This window comes from Plectropomus leopardus, chromosome 1 (assembly GCF_008729295.1).
Source record: "Plectropomus leopardus isolate mb chromosome 1, YSFRI_Pleo_2.0, whole genome shotgun sequence".
Taxonomy (NCBI): domain Eukaryota; kingdom Metazoa; phylum Chordata; class Actinopteri; order Perciformes; family Serranidae; genus Plectropomus; species Plectropomus leopardus.
The window spans coordinates 34,134,095-34,149,121 of record NC_056463.1 but is presented as its reverse complement, the minus strand read 5'-3'; the positions used below and the strand labels follow the sequence as shown (position 1 = coordinate 34,149,121).

Genomic DNA, 15,027 nt, shown 5'->3' with positions numbered 1-15,027 from the left:
TTGGGTATCTTCCATCTTCTGTCCAATCATTCGTCTCTTTAAGTAACCCCCTCCCCCCTTCCTATCTCTGTCTCTGTGCGTCTCTCTCCTCCCCTCCTGTTCACTTATCTTCCACCCAGGGGATTCCCTTTGCTGCTCAAAGTGGTTTACTTCACTAATCAGTCCCCTACTTGTCACTCTCTCTCTCTGTTTCCCTCACCCTCCATCTCTGTGTCTGTCTCCCTCGCTCTGTGTGTGTGCCAGTTTCCCTGGCTTTGAACCAGAGTGTCTCTCTTTCTCTCTGAAGACTTGGGAACACTTTTCTCTTCCAAACAGCCAGATCGGATCTGCTCCCAGGCAGCCGTAGTGGAGGCTGACTCGTCTCCAGCTCTGCTCCCCCGCCAGTTGCTGCACCGACGGCAGCGCTTTCCAAGAGCTAAGCGACAATGGCTGGCGGCGAGAATGTGCTCGTTATGTAAAAAGCAAACGCCGTTGTTGCACGCTTATTCAAAATAGCTGCGAGATGTGGTTCCTCTCAATTGATGAAGAACGGAGAGCAACAATTAAAGAGCAGCGGCACTTCCAGATCCTTCCAAATGTAGAACTGGAAATTCCTCACAGCTACAGGAATGATTACAGCTTTTTAAATCATTGATACGACTCCCCCTCCCCTGTTTATATCAGTGAACTCTTAACCCCTCAAGAGCCTGAGCAGGGGCTAAATCCAGACACAAGGCAAAACTGGACTTAGAAGAGGATGAAGAAGAAAACCAAGCAAGAGTATTGATGGCACTGGGCTTTTCCACAAATCAAAGCGCTGTTGTATTCAGAGGTTAAATACAGTCTGTGTCAGTCTTGTGTCAGATGCCATCATTGGTTGTTGAGCCTTAAGGCGGCAAACTACTAAAAATGAAACTTGAACTTGTGCAAAGTCAAACAGCTGTCAAACACAGTGCTGCAAGCAAATGTTTTTAAGATCCCTGCAACTTCACTTCTGATGGTTAACTCTTCCCAAAGGACATGCGAAAAACTGGAACTATTTATGTGACAGGGTTGTTCGGGGATTTCAATTGAAGGGTCTCATCATGCACCCCTAAGCAGTGACGTTTTAGTAATTTCTAAATCTAAACATAAAGATTAATTCACTAATACACTACACCCCGAGGAAGGTGCAAGCTAATATGCATTGGTGTGTTTTTTAATATTTCTAGTCTACTGAAATAACGGCCTTTTATATTCTTTAAAACATCTTGAATGCCTGGACCTGGCTAATATATGCCTTTTTTTGGCAATAAGTCTTTTTTTGAAACATTCCCTTCCGTGTGCACTGTTGGTTTTAGGGACACCAATCGCACTCCTGCCACCTTACTCCTGGAAAAGAGAATTATTTGAGTTTCTTCAAAGACTTTCCCTAAATCTCAAGTCCAGAAGATTCTTGATATGATTTAAATTTTCCACCCTCTTTAAGATGCCCTCATAACTTTAGCCACATAGCCCACTTGCATTTAAAGGTCCTGCACACTCACACTGTGCTGTATTTTCAATCACTCTGCTAGTTTGACCGATGATCAGGGAGCTGTGTCTGGGGTCACATGATGTAGTCAAACTCTGAGAGGTAATATTGTACATGGTAAATGTACTTATTATCACTGCAACTAAGCCTTACTGTATTGTACTCAGTTCACTAGAAGGTATGGAAAAAAACTTTAAAAGACTAAAATCTGACTCCTTCTCACATCTTAAAACAAGAAAGTCACACTAGTCACACTATAACTATAACACTATAAAATTTGGCAGTGACTCGGGATCTTGCAGGGTCACTATTTTGTAAGAGTACAAATTCCTTTAAGGAATTATGCTCCTGGTGGAAAATTTCCCAACAAACTCCCTTTAAGAAATTTGACATATTCATAATTCCTTATGTGTTCACAAAACTGCATAACTCTACAAACACAAGATAAACAATGTCATATGTGCAAAGTATTCTTGTTAAATTGGTGTCAATACAATCCATAAAGATAAACTCTGAGTGTGTGTGCAAGTTTCCATTTTGGATTTTGTCGCCTCAATTTGTTATCGGTCTCTGTTGGTTAGCTGCGCTATTTTAATGGGAGGACTAAACCATTTCAAAAAGAGGATTTCTCACAAAGATAAGTGCCAGTTGGGGGATCAGATACAAGCCAAATCAAACAACGACTTGCTCACGCCACAACTCCAACAGTTTCTCCTTCCTTTCCACAATACAAGAAAACCAAGACTAAAATCTGACAAAGGTCCCAAAATCCTAGAAACACCCTAAAATCCTGGAGACTTCCTAAATCCTAGAAATGTCTTAAAGTCCTAGAAATGTCCTTAAATCCTAAAAACATGTACAGGCAAGATGACCCTTGCTTTAGTGACAATAAACACTCAAAGTAAGAATTTTTCAGGGTGATCAAGCACAGAATCTGGGGTCTTTTGCTTCTTATTAACTGTTTATTCAGATTTTATGTGATTTTTATTCCCTTTTTTGCTCACTATATTCTTCTGTCCAATGAAATCATACAGTAAAGTGGATTACACGTCCCTCAGTATCCTTAGTATGGACAAAAATCAGGTTAATCATCAAAAAACTTTGAAAAAAAAAAAGCTGTGACAATTATGACCCAAAGTCACCTCAGAGTTTGTATGCACTTTTTATATTTGTGCTAACACTCAAGCTGTGGTTCCACTTTCCTCCTGTGAATTCTGTCTTCAAGGCAGACCTCAAGTGCTGTTGCAACAACAAGTTGAGTTACAGGATGAGAAAAGACGATGTATATTTTATCAGGACAGAGACTGAGATTATGACTTGTTCTGCAGATGGCTGAAGCCTCTCACACACAGCCACACAAATACTTAATCACACATGCAAACATACACACCCAGTTTACACATGCCAGAAAAACTGTGTTGCTCCCCACAGTCAGAGTCATTTATTTCATGTAGCAGGCTGTCTGTGTCTTAAAAGCACAGCTTAAAATAGCCACGCAACAGTAGCTAAGGAAAACCATGAGACCTTATTATTCTGCCCCATAGGACTTCACATACATATTCTGTGTGTGTCTGTGTGTCTCTATGGAAATCTGTGTGTAATTGCTTATTTTCTGACCATAATGAATTACCATGTATGTGCATACTTTGGCTGCTCAGTTCTGGCAAAAAATCATAAACACTATTATTATGGTCAGTATTGTTGGAAACTTGCATTTTGAACATAAAAAATGTATTTTTAATAGTGGATTTTCTTGAACCTTAAATATAATTCAACTGAAAAACAACATTTTAAACAATAAAAATAATAAGAAATTATATATATTATAATAATAATAGTAAGAGAATAAAAATAAAGATATTAATAAATCTATAAATATAAACATGGTACAAGAGAGAGGTAGAGACCCCGAACTGTTGGCAGAAGAGCTGCAGAATGTGATTCCTTTGAGCATCATGCATGAAAGTACTTACAATATAACATATATATTCCTTGCTTTTTCCCAGATTGGGTGAATAAGTCCCTGTATTTGTTGCTAGCAGCTTTTTCAAGAAAAATAATAAAAGTCACTAAGAAATTCACAAAATCTAGTGAGAAAGTGAAATCTAGTGAGAAAGCGAACACAGGGGGAGTACTGGATTTATAACAAATCCAGAACAAAACAAGAGCATCATTGCAAAACAGAATGTTTAACAATGGTCGGTTTATTTTGTTTTCGTAATCACCCGGAAGCCAAAACTGTAACTGGAAATAAAAGTTGGTGCATAACCAGTTAGTGTGTTTTCTGTGTCTTTTCAGGAAATAAGAAAGCAGGAGTGGACGGCCATCATCCCCAACTCTCAGCTCATCGTCATCCCCTTCCCGCACAATCAGCCCCGCAGGTACATAAACACACCTCGCACTGTAAATGGAAAGTTTCCTTCTTCACAGCAGTGTAATTTGCTTGGAGTGCTGTTGATGCTTTTTGCTAAGGATACCATTCAACAGTTTAACCACTGCATCTTTTACACCACTTAACAATATATTCAACTTAATGTTAGCTCAACTCCATACAGACAGTGTCTCTGTGGTGTTCTCTTCCAAAGCAATCTCTTTATACACAGAGACACCTCACAGCAACAACAACAGCACAACATGTTATCATGACGTTGCTCACATGTAGCTGAAACCCCAGGAGGAGCTCCAGATGGCTGTTTAGCACTCACACACTCGTACACACACGCACACACACATGCACACTCCTCTATATAGCCACATAACACTTGTGTCCTCGCCAGCACTTGCCGGCACAGACGCACACCTACATATTGAGTGAAATGGGATCGAATTAAAAAGAAACAGGTGCCTGGGCATTCTTCTCACATACAGTCTAAGCTAACAGATTGTGAGATGATGAATTTAATATATCAAAGCGGTTGGAATGCTGGAAATACATAAACATTCTTGGAAACCAAAAAAGGGAGCAGTGCTTCATCCTGTTCAGCTGTGACAAGAAAGTGAGAGAGATGTTCATTTATTTATTTTAACTTAATGAGGACACAATCCCTGCTAATGTGCGCCATTTGGTAATTACATTGTTTTTCTGTCAGATAAAACATAAAACAGCATATGGCAAATGCTCTCCCTGTCTGTCTGTGTCTGTCTCTCTCTCTCTTTTTAGTTGGAGCGCTAAGTTGTACCTGACTCCTAGCAACAGCGTGCTGCTGACGGCCATCGCACTGATCGGAGTGTGCGTTTTCATCCTCGTCATTATTGGCATCCTCCACTGGCAAGAGAAGGTCAGGACGCACACACACACACATACAATGGTGTAGTTAATGTTGCCCTCTTCCTGGTGATTTACTGCTTCAGAGTGTGTGTGTGTGTGTGTGTGTGTGTGTGTGTGTGTGTGTGTGTGTGTGTGTGTGTGTGTGTGTGTGTGTGTGTGTGTGTGTGTGTGTGTGTGTGTGTGTGTGTGTGTGTGTGTGTGTGTGTGAGAGAGAGAGCAGATTGGTCACAACCAGCAGCAGATGGGTCTCACTGCCCCTGTCCTGTAGTCCTCCAGCCTCCCACAGAGACACACATAAACACCCTTTTCCTCTCTCTCCCTCGTCTTCTTTTCTTTCTCTCTCTCTCTCTCTCTCTCTCTATCTATCTCTTTCTCTCTGGGCCACAACCTGGAAGGACGTTCAGCCATAATTGCCCGCTTCTGTCCTTTCAGGATGGCAGATCTGCTGTTACATTATTGCCATAAATATGCTCTCCAGGGAGTTGATGCATGTTTTCATGTTTTGTGCGTCCTCCTGGTCCGGTTGTTGTGTCAGTCACACACACAGCACAGTCACAGCAAAATGTAACCTGGTACAGCACGGTCGAGGACGCGCAGAAATTATTTAGCAGTAATTCAGGCTTTTTTTTCTTTTGTGGGGGGGTTTCTTTATTTGCTCCCTTTTTCATCTACACCCTGGTAATTCTGTCTGCTGGGCTGAGCTGTGCAGAAAGTTGCTGGCATCTTCTCCAAGCCATCTGCCGTGTGAGTGTGTGCGTTTATTGTGCGCCTGTGTCTGTGTGTGTCTGCATGCAGGATGGCATGTGTGCATGGCTACACTCACAGACGCGCTCTAATTGCCCTCTTTTTGGGATACGTGGGCGCGAGCATCAGCTTCATCTGAACCGACGCTTCATTTAAAAAAAACACACGGCTGGTGCCTAAGCCGACTGTCTTCATACACCTAGCAGGCTCAGGTGTATAGGAGGAAATATGTGTGTATGTGTGGGGAGGCGAAGGCTATGTGGCGCCACATTAGGGTCGAGGACCCAGAGACTGAGAGGAAGAAAGAGAAAAATGCTCATTTGAAAAACTGTTCTATCACAGTTGCAGCCGCTGGCAGTATACTTCACATGAAATCATGTCTTCACACAGGCACAATTATGGGTTTGAAGCCGCAGAGAAGCAATGTATTTGGCTTTGATCAGTGCAATGTGCTTGGGCTGACCAGTCAAAGTAATCAAAAAATGGCTGCCTTGTTCACTATTTCCCCAAATACAGCTGCAAAGCAAGCTGGTTCTTTTTTACTACTCTGATTACCCAGTTAAATTTAGTCTTTTGTCGTTACTCACAATGCTCCTGAAAATAGAAACACAGGAGTCTTTTGGTTTATTAAAAGATGCTGTTGGTTTATCTTAAAGGGACAGTTCACCCCAAAATCAAAAATATTTTTTTTTCCTCTTACCTGTTGTGCTATTAATCAGTCTAGATTGTTTTGGTGTGAGTTGCCAAGTTCTGGAGATGTAAGCCGTAGAGATGTCTTCCTTCTTTTCAATATAATGGAACTAGATGGCACTCGTCTTGTGGTGCTCAAAGCACCAAAACGATCAGTTTGAAAAACTCAAAAGTAATTTTTCTCTCCAGAAATGATGAAGTGGTTACTCAAGATAATCCTCAGACCTTGTTGTGAGCAGTTTCATTTAGGAACTATTTTCTTTCTTCTGAAGTACACCCGCCAACTGTATCACTGCGCAGAAGGAAACGCACATCAACTCATGGATAATGGGCTCATGTTTGTGACGGTGTGAAATTAAAACAATAATGGCCTCCAGGGCTTAGCTGTGGCATTAGCTAGCTCAGTGGAGTGAGGGAGTTAGCAGTTAATGCATGCTCTCTGCTGTGCGGTGATACAAGCAGCTGGTGTAGTTTGTTGGAAAGAAAATAGCTCAGACATGAAACTGCTCACAACAAGATCTGTGGATTATGTTGAGTAACTGGCTCGTGATTTCTGGAAAGAGACATTGCGGTTGAATTTTGTTGTTTGTTTGTTTTTTGTTGGCGCATCAAGCATCACAGAGTGCCAACTACTTCTATTGTGCACAAAGATATCTCCAACACTTGGCAAGTCACACCAGAACAATCTAGATTGAAAAATAGCACTATATGAAAGAGAAAATGTGTATTTTGAAGTTTGGGCTGAACTGACCCTTTAGGCCATTAATTATCTCAGCTTCCTTTAACAGCACTCAGGAGCCCCTGTTACCACAGCTGCTGTGGAGCAGAAGTCAGAGCTGAAGCACATCCTCAGTTCTTTGTTGTTGCAATTCACAACAAAAATGTTCTGTTTATGCTGGATATACATTTATTTAACGCTGACTTTAAACTGCTGAATGTGTTATCATGTTTCTACAAACATAATGTCTAGTGTCTGTTACTGTAGCAGCACACACAGCAGGATTTTATGTCGTATTCAGATGTTTCACACTGAAACGCTCCTTCAGATTCACAGTGGACATTTTCGCTCAACGGGCTTTCAGCTTTTTACACAAGAATTAGAATCCCTCATCTTTTCTTGTGCTGATTCAGCCAGGAGAGTGTCATGCTCATCCAAGTCATGGAAGTTTGCCAGCTTTGAGTCAGAGCTCATTGTCTGTGCAGAAAAATGAATACGTCTTTTACTCACTGGACCTTGGGCTCCTGAAAAAAACTTCTCATAACTGCACACACATCACCTGAAGTGAACCGAAAGGAGCCTAAAGAAGAGGTCAACACTCCAACTTTTGTTTAGAAAGTAAAATGAAACAGCTCTCATGATTAAGTACATACACATACAGTACATAACAACCAGTTTGGTATTTAAACATAGATGGGTTTGTCATGTGGTCATTTAAGGTCAATCACATTGACTAGTACAAAGGCAAGAGGTGTTTCTACGGATATGGGTGATGTCATGATCACCATTATCAGGAGAAGAGCATCAAAGTGCATGGGGAGGTACACAAGCTGCTATAGGGAAGGTCTTTACCCAAAATGTGCCAGAATGTTAGTGTGGCATACTTTCTTTATAAAGTACTACCAAGCAGCAACTTCTAGGGCTGAAAATGAAGCTAACTGGAAGTGCCAACAACTGCAGTTCCTTGAGTGAATACTTGAGGCTGACTCCAAAAACAGAGCCATTACCTCCATGTTAAAATGCCCAACTTTGCAGCAGAAATAAACATCTTTACAGCCTGGTACAAAAAACGATTTTAGTCTCTAAAGCTAATGTCCTCGTTCATGACAACGTACAGGGGTGAATTTTTATATAAATCACCTGTTTCCATTTTATTAAGGCTTAAAGTTGTGCATATTTAAGGGTTTTTGCTTTAAGTGACAAACTGTCTACCGAAAGTGTCCCGGCTTCTCAGTCAGATCCACCCCTCACTCCTCCAAAAAAACAAAACGGTGAAGGTCGTTAATGCGGAACTCGAGGCTTCAAAACAGGAGTCCTCAAACTAATTGGTGATGATAGCAAGTCACAGGAAGTGTCTGAAAGATATGAAAGCTAAGATAAAAAGTAATGAGGAATGAAGAAGTAATGAGATACATTATGAAAGCATATTTATAAGAGATCTGGAAATATTTAAGAAGTTATTAAACACAGTTTTAAGAACTTAATTGAGAAATCCTCATTCATGACTCCCGGGGAAAGAAACTTTTAAATAAAAATCCAAAATGTTAATTTCTTTTTCTGAGCTGTGTTTAATCACTTTCATGCCTAAAAACAATGATGAATTAGTTAAATTATCCCTCCTGTGTTCTGTGATCCACTCAGAATGTGGTCATTTGCATATTTTACCAGAGGGGCACTCTATCATAATAATAATAACATATACTTAAGCATGTAATGAAATTCATAATTCTGATGCTCTTGTCTTTGATATGGACTTGTGATATACCATTTTTAAACTTAAACATCCCAATTTCTAACCATTTATCAAACCTTTTCCCCTCCTAACTGAAACAGAAAGGTTGATCTGAAATTATGCCGCAGCAGTTTTATCTCCTTACACACCTCCTAGACTGCAGCAGCGTGTTCGGACTGACAGCTTTTGAAAACGTAGCACATTTGATTTAATTTGGAATACCTGGCTGGCCTCAATAACCAAAAGACAATTGTCTGGACCGACGGGCTAATGTGGCGTAACTTTCTGCACCATCCAGGGAATCATGATTGAGGGTGAATCCCATACAGCCGTCGCTAACACCCTCCCTCATATCTCATCTTCTCCTACCTCTTTTACGGCGAGGCATCCAGTAAGGTCAGGGCAAGCCCGCTGATTGACATTTGGCATTTCTGTGTGTTTGCGCTGCCGCCTCTGGTATTTGGTCTTCTAATAACAAAGTCAGGTAGAGGGCAGAAGCACAGGGGGCAAAGACGTGTTGTCCTGCCTAACAAGCTAACAGGGCTTTTACACAGCTCCCTGTGAACGTCTGTGCAATGCGATATTAGCCTGGGTAATAAGGGATATTAAACAGAGATATGAATATGAGTCAGAAAGGAAAATAGATGGAAAGAAAATATGTAATGAAGCAGAATGTAATCAATTTCCTCACCTAAGATTCATCATCTTCTCACAGGACATGGAGGCCACACTTAATTAGTTGACATCAGAGCCCGATGAGACTACACCATACCTCTCAGTAGCTCTCCACCTGCTTTCAGACGCACCACTGTGTCATTAAAACCTTTAAATGGACACAAACCAATGCTCTGCTGCTTAATGATGAGCCAGGCCTCAGGATGACAATTTGGTGTAATCCCCTCGATACTCAATTAGACCAGGCTTCAACAGCAGCACAGCCCAGTGGCTCGCTTATCCAAAGGAAAGAACATCACATCAATCCATCTGCTCCTCAGAAAATGTGTTGCCCTAAAAAAAGCAAAAAAAAAAAAAAAGCTCGGCATCAATCAATATGAGGCGCTGGTATCTTGGAAGATAGATGAAGGCTTTATTACAAATCAAAACTGATGAGAAAAAAAACGCACTAAATGTGTTGCTGCCCATCTTTTGGGGTGCGGCAAATATAAGTCAACATCAGTGAGGGATTGGCCGTCCTTTAAAAAAAAAAAAAAGAGTTTACTTAAACATGAGCTGCAACATTTAGACAAAATGTTGAGGGAATGAGAAAAAGGATTGTTCCATTCAGACACTTTAAAATTGATGTCCATTTTCTCGCCGTCCATCTCACATAACAGATCTAAATGCATTATTGACTGCACTGTCACCAGTCCTGATGATATGGGATCTTTTTTTTTTTTTTTTATTCTCAACTGCTGTCAAATGGGGACCTCTAAAAAAAGTCTGACGTGCTTCACTGCTTTAATCTTGAGCCTCATCAAACCTCATTACAATCTACTGCTGTTTGAAATGATGTCCGCTCTTTTCTGAGCCATTAGGGTTTAAGGAAGTAAAGGTGAAATTTTACCCTTCCATGCAAAATCTATCTTTTTATTATGTAACACTAACCTTCTGTCGGCTCGAGAGTGAAATTACACGAATGTACTTAAATGCAATTGTGAGGTACATGTATATATTTGCAAATGTCATTTTTGAGCTGCTTTTTACATCTTCTCTAACATACTTCTGAGGAAAGTAATGTACTTTTTTCTCCACTACACTGTAAACTTGGACAAGTTGATCTTGCTTAAAATAATCTAGGAAACTGATTGCCTTGAAAAAGGAAAGTAAATACAACTATAAATCTTTATTTATGTTTACTTTTTTCTCAGTGTAAAGTTCACTAGAAATTCAGTTGTATTTGCTTAATTTTGTGAAGTTGTTGCCACTTAAAAATGGCAGGTGAAATTCCCTTGTTCTTTTTAAGTGATAGCAACTTAAATTTACCAAGCGAGTCTGACTTAACTTTTTCATTTAGCCAATGACGAAGTTAGGAGATCTACAAGTTCCATTTTCTTAGCATGTTTAAGAAAATACAAATATGACTGACTAGTTTGCAACCAGCAGAAGAAACCTGGTTTACTGAAGTTGCTAAAACTGAAGATTGATTTAAATAAACTTGTCATTTAAGTTGCAACAACTTCACAAAATTAAGTACATATTACTGAATTATAGGTAAACTTAATAATTAGATATAAAGTTAACATAAATCTAGATTAATTGTTGTATTTACTAAAAATTTTTAAGGCAATCGGTCTCCTAGAATTTTTTAAGTAAAATAACCGTGTCAGATTTTACAGTGTACATTCATTCGACAACGAGTTACAAGAAATCAGGCAGATTAAGGTCTTACTGACAAAGCATGTACTCAGTTTATAAAATATGATGTGTTGTTATAGATGAAACTTAGCATATAGCTAAGCATATAAATTGGGTAAAATTAGCTCCACATGGCCCAGCTCAAACATTAAATGTTGTTTGTGCTTCTTTTATGGGAGAAAGAGTTTTTGGTCGCTGTATATGTTCCCTCTGTCCGTGATGGCTGTGAAAAGATCCTGTTCTATCGTGATTCCAGAGTAAGAGATGGACGACCATGTGACTCAGATGTCATTCTGGAGACAATGCAAAATTGAGGAAAAGACGCTTATGCTGCGATGCTTCAGCAGTCTGAGTTAGTTAAATCAAGCAAGGATCATAGCACAAATGTCTGTCTCAGTGTTAAAGTTCCTCCACTTAAGCTCAGCAATGAAACATTAGGTGTTTTCAGGCTTGAGGCATTTCTTCAGAGCTCGAAGAACATGATTTCAAGAATTAGTAATGATCGTAGTTTTTGAAACAGCATTTTGAGAGACCTTTTTAGCTCCTATTTAAGAGAAGCCCTTTGCTGCATGTCACCCCGCCTCTCTCTCCCACCATTCCTGTTTACTAACCACTTAGCCATGTAAACAACAGATAAAACTAAACAAAAACAACAAAAAGAAGGAAGAAAACAGACAAATGGACCAACCGTGAAGCACCAACAGAGAAGTTTAAGCTTTACTGAATGTCTGTAGCAGAAATGACATCACTATACCAACCAACAGCCAGCTTACATCACCTCAGGGTTACTATGGGTACTGTGGATGCAAACAGAGAAAAAGCCTTTGAGCGCATGTAGTTTTTGGGAGAGCTTCCCAGTTGGCAACAAGAGAACTTTGTACTAAAAGTATTGTAACCTTTGGAAGAAGTCCACTTGGTTTCATTAACTCAGACTGCAGAAGTCTTTATGAGCTTCAGGTAAATATTTAAATGCATTTTTACACAGAATGAGGGCTGTGGCTGTTTTCCTCCATCTCACACACAACAGCCTGTATGGATAGTAATTAATAACTATTTTAATGTATATATGGGAATATGAGTATTGCATTGAAACAGACTTGACAAAAATGTTGATCTGTCCTTTGAAGTGCTTCTTGCACATTAATGCAATCCAATAGTGTATATATGTTATAAAATAACAATAATAATGCATTAAAACAATGTTGTTCTAATATAAAAGTGGTCATGCAGAATAATTTAACTTTTGATACTTTAGGTACATTTCATACAGTCTGAGAGTACTTAGTATACTTGTACTCAAGAACATTTTTAAACAGAAGACTTTTACTTGTATTGAAGTACTGCTACTTTTACTTGGTAAAGTCGCTAAGTATTAATTCCACCTCTGTCTTCAATAAACAAAATACCAGTCAAATTCATGCTCACATTTGGACTTCTTACATTATATTTTATTTATTGCATTGTATCTTGTACAACTACTTGTGTTCTGATGACATTTTACGCGTCTTTTACATGTCTGTCAGCTTGTTCTCGCTTAGCTTGCATCCAGCTATCGCACCTGCCTGCATGTCTCAGTATGTGTGTGTGTGTGTGTGTGTGTGTGGTGTTTTGAGCTGGTTTGTTATTATTTTCCATGTTTTCTTCAATCCCTCCTGAGACCGTATAAGACTTGGATTTGCTAATATGATGATAATTGAGATGACTGTATTTTCTACCTTTGGCACTATAACTGAATATTAAAAGGTTAACTTCCCTACTAAAAGTCTAATTGAACACATGCTCCATCTGTTTGGCTGCTCATATGTGATAATTAGACTACAAAGTTCACTATATTTTACTTCCTGCGCATTCCCAAAAGACTTTTTTTCATTTTAAACCAATTAATTAGTGGTTGTTGTTGCACAAGCAAAAGAGACCTAATACGCCATTAATCTACCACTGGGTCCATTTAATTAAACTATGTGGGCATGGTTAATAAGTGAATATATGTATGGGTCCGGCCTCACACAACTGACTTTAACCCTTGAACACTGGTCAGTTTGGTCCTGACTGGTGGAAGCCACCGCTGTTCCATCATGAAGGGATATCTGTGTGGCATACTGCTGCTTGTAAATCCACATTTTCACCATTTTTTCTTTGTTTTAGCTTGAGGTTTATGATGAATACAGTGTGCTTGCATACACATAAACCGTGTTAATTTAGGCAACTGATCACCAGCACAGCTGGTGTTGTTTTCACCTTGTGAGTCTGTGTGTGTCATCATGGCAAAATGTGGTCCAGGGGACACCAGCTGACCACAGAAACTGACTGTGATTGTGATACATGAAGTTAAACGCCAAACACCAAAATTAATTCTGCAAGTTTCTCTCTGTGTGTATGTGTGTGTTTCTGTGTCCATGTTTAGAAAGCGGACGACCGAGAGAAGAGGCAGGAAGCCCATCGTTTCCATTTCGATGCCATGTGAAGGAAGAAAACCGCACAGTGGGAGATCATCCTCTTCTGCGCTCCTCCTCCTCACCCTCCTCCTTCCCACACACATTTTCACTCAGTCTTCTTTCAAGGGCCAATAAATGAATCCTCATTTGCCCCAAAACGTTTCTTTTTGATATTTTTCAGTCCTTCAGTCATTTGTGAAATATTTATGTTCCTTTTCATTTATTCATTCCAGTGATAGATGTACAGGAGCTGCGACAAGGCCATGGAGACGCACAGAAATCCTAACGGAGATCACTCACAAGTTTAAAGCAGGGATTTCTTTGGAGTGGCTGTAGTGAGCAGCATGATCATCAGTGCTGTTATTAGAGGATCATTTTGACAAAATGACTCAGATTTCTGTTGAAACGCCCAACAAGTTACTCCAATATCATAAGCTGTTTGTTTACTCACTGGAAGGGAAGCACCTTTGGCACCGAGTGTTAAAATGTGTCATGTTACTTGAAATCCATGTGTGTGTGTTACTGTTCATTGTCTTTGTCTAACTGACTCGCCTCTGTCTGTTTCATTTGACTGAGATATCGTCAAGAAATTCTTCAGATTTTATTACCTGTGAAATTAAACTGAATAGTATTCGGTGATATCAATCTCAGCCGTGCAACTGCAGCAGCAGCCGCCGGTGCAAAGTGAACAAAGACGGACACACGCAACATAATGATTCTGCGGAACATTTTTCTGCTACCAATCTCACCAAAAATGATGAATTGCCTTCAGGTCTTCTGAGTGCAAATTCATCTTTTTCTCAGTTGATTGTATCACAGTGCATCGTGGGAGTGCCAAAAAAAGAGTTTCTGTGTTGCATCCTGCAAATTTCTAATGGTACAGCATCAAAAGTCTGAAAAATAGTCTAAAAACTGTTTGATTTTAAACTGCTGAATGAAGGCACCGTTAACTCCAGCTCATTTTCAAATGTTTTAATTTACATTGTCATTTTAAAAACTAATCGGGCCAAGCTCTTTGGTGAATTCCGATATTTATTTCACAAGAATAAGATCATGCCTTTCCAAGTTGTCTGCACTTTTTAACTCATGATTAACTCTGGATGTGTGTATTTATTATGTTTTGTAAATTTGATTTGCAAATGAATGTTCAAGCTACTAAATGTGTTTACTTACTGAAGTTCAGAATAAAGATGTGCTTGCTTAAATCAGCTCTGGGGTGATAAATTTGCGCATTATTGGAATTCATGTGTTTTTCATGTTGCATTCTCCTTAAAGCTGCTTGTGAAATTGTTAAATACACCACTTGTAAGAATTCCTCCCCTGAAAATCATTCCTAAGAACATCATTTTTTGTTTATTTTGTTGCTGGGAAACTAGAGGGAAATTTACACTGAATATAATCATCTTTACATGCTCTCATTATCTGAGTGTGTGGAGCTGAAGCAGCATTGAAATTAAACTGCCTTTAATTTTCCAGAGGACCCCTGGAGGTCCCTTTGAGCACCCCTCTGGGCTTGGCACCCCACTTCAGGAGCCACCCTGCTAAATAATGCAAGCAGAGAGTAAACCTTCCCTGCATCGCCAATGAGAGTAA

General features: G+C 39.6%; 1 protein-coding gene across 1 annotated transcript in view; it reads left to right on the top strand.

The window, feature by feature from the left end:
• The window catches only part of itfg1 (integrin alpha FG-GAP repeat containing 1), a 192,373-nt gene extending 177,731 nt beyond the window's left edge, over window positions 1–14,642 (top strand). Inside the window, exons 16-18 of the mRNA XM_042484273.1 lie at window positions 3,791–3,873; window positions 4,653–4,770; window positions 13,404–14,642. Coding sequence (XP_042340207.1) covers window positions 3,791–3,873; window positions 4,653–4,770; window positions 13,404–13,463 — 261 coding nt within the window. The 3' untranslated portion in view covers window positions 13,464–14,642. The remainder of the gene's footprint in view (window positions 1–3,790; window positions 3,874–4,652; window positions 4,771–13,403) is intronic.
• Window positions 14,643–15,027: the final 385 nt, after the last annotated feature.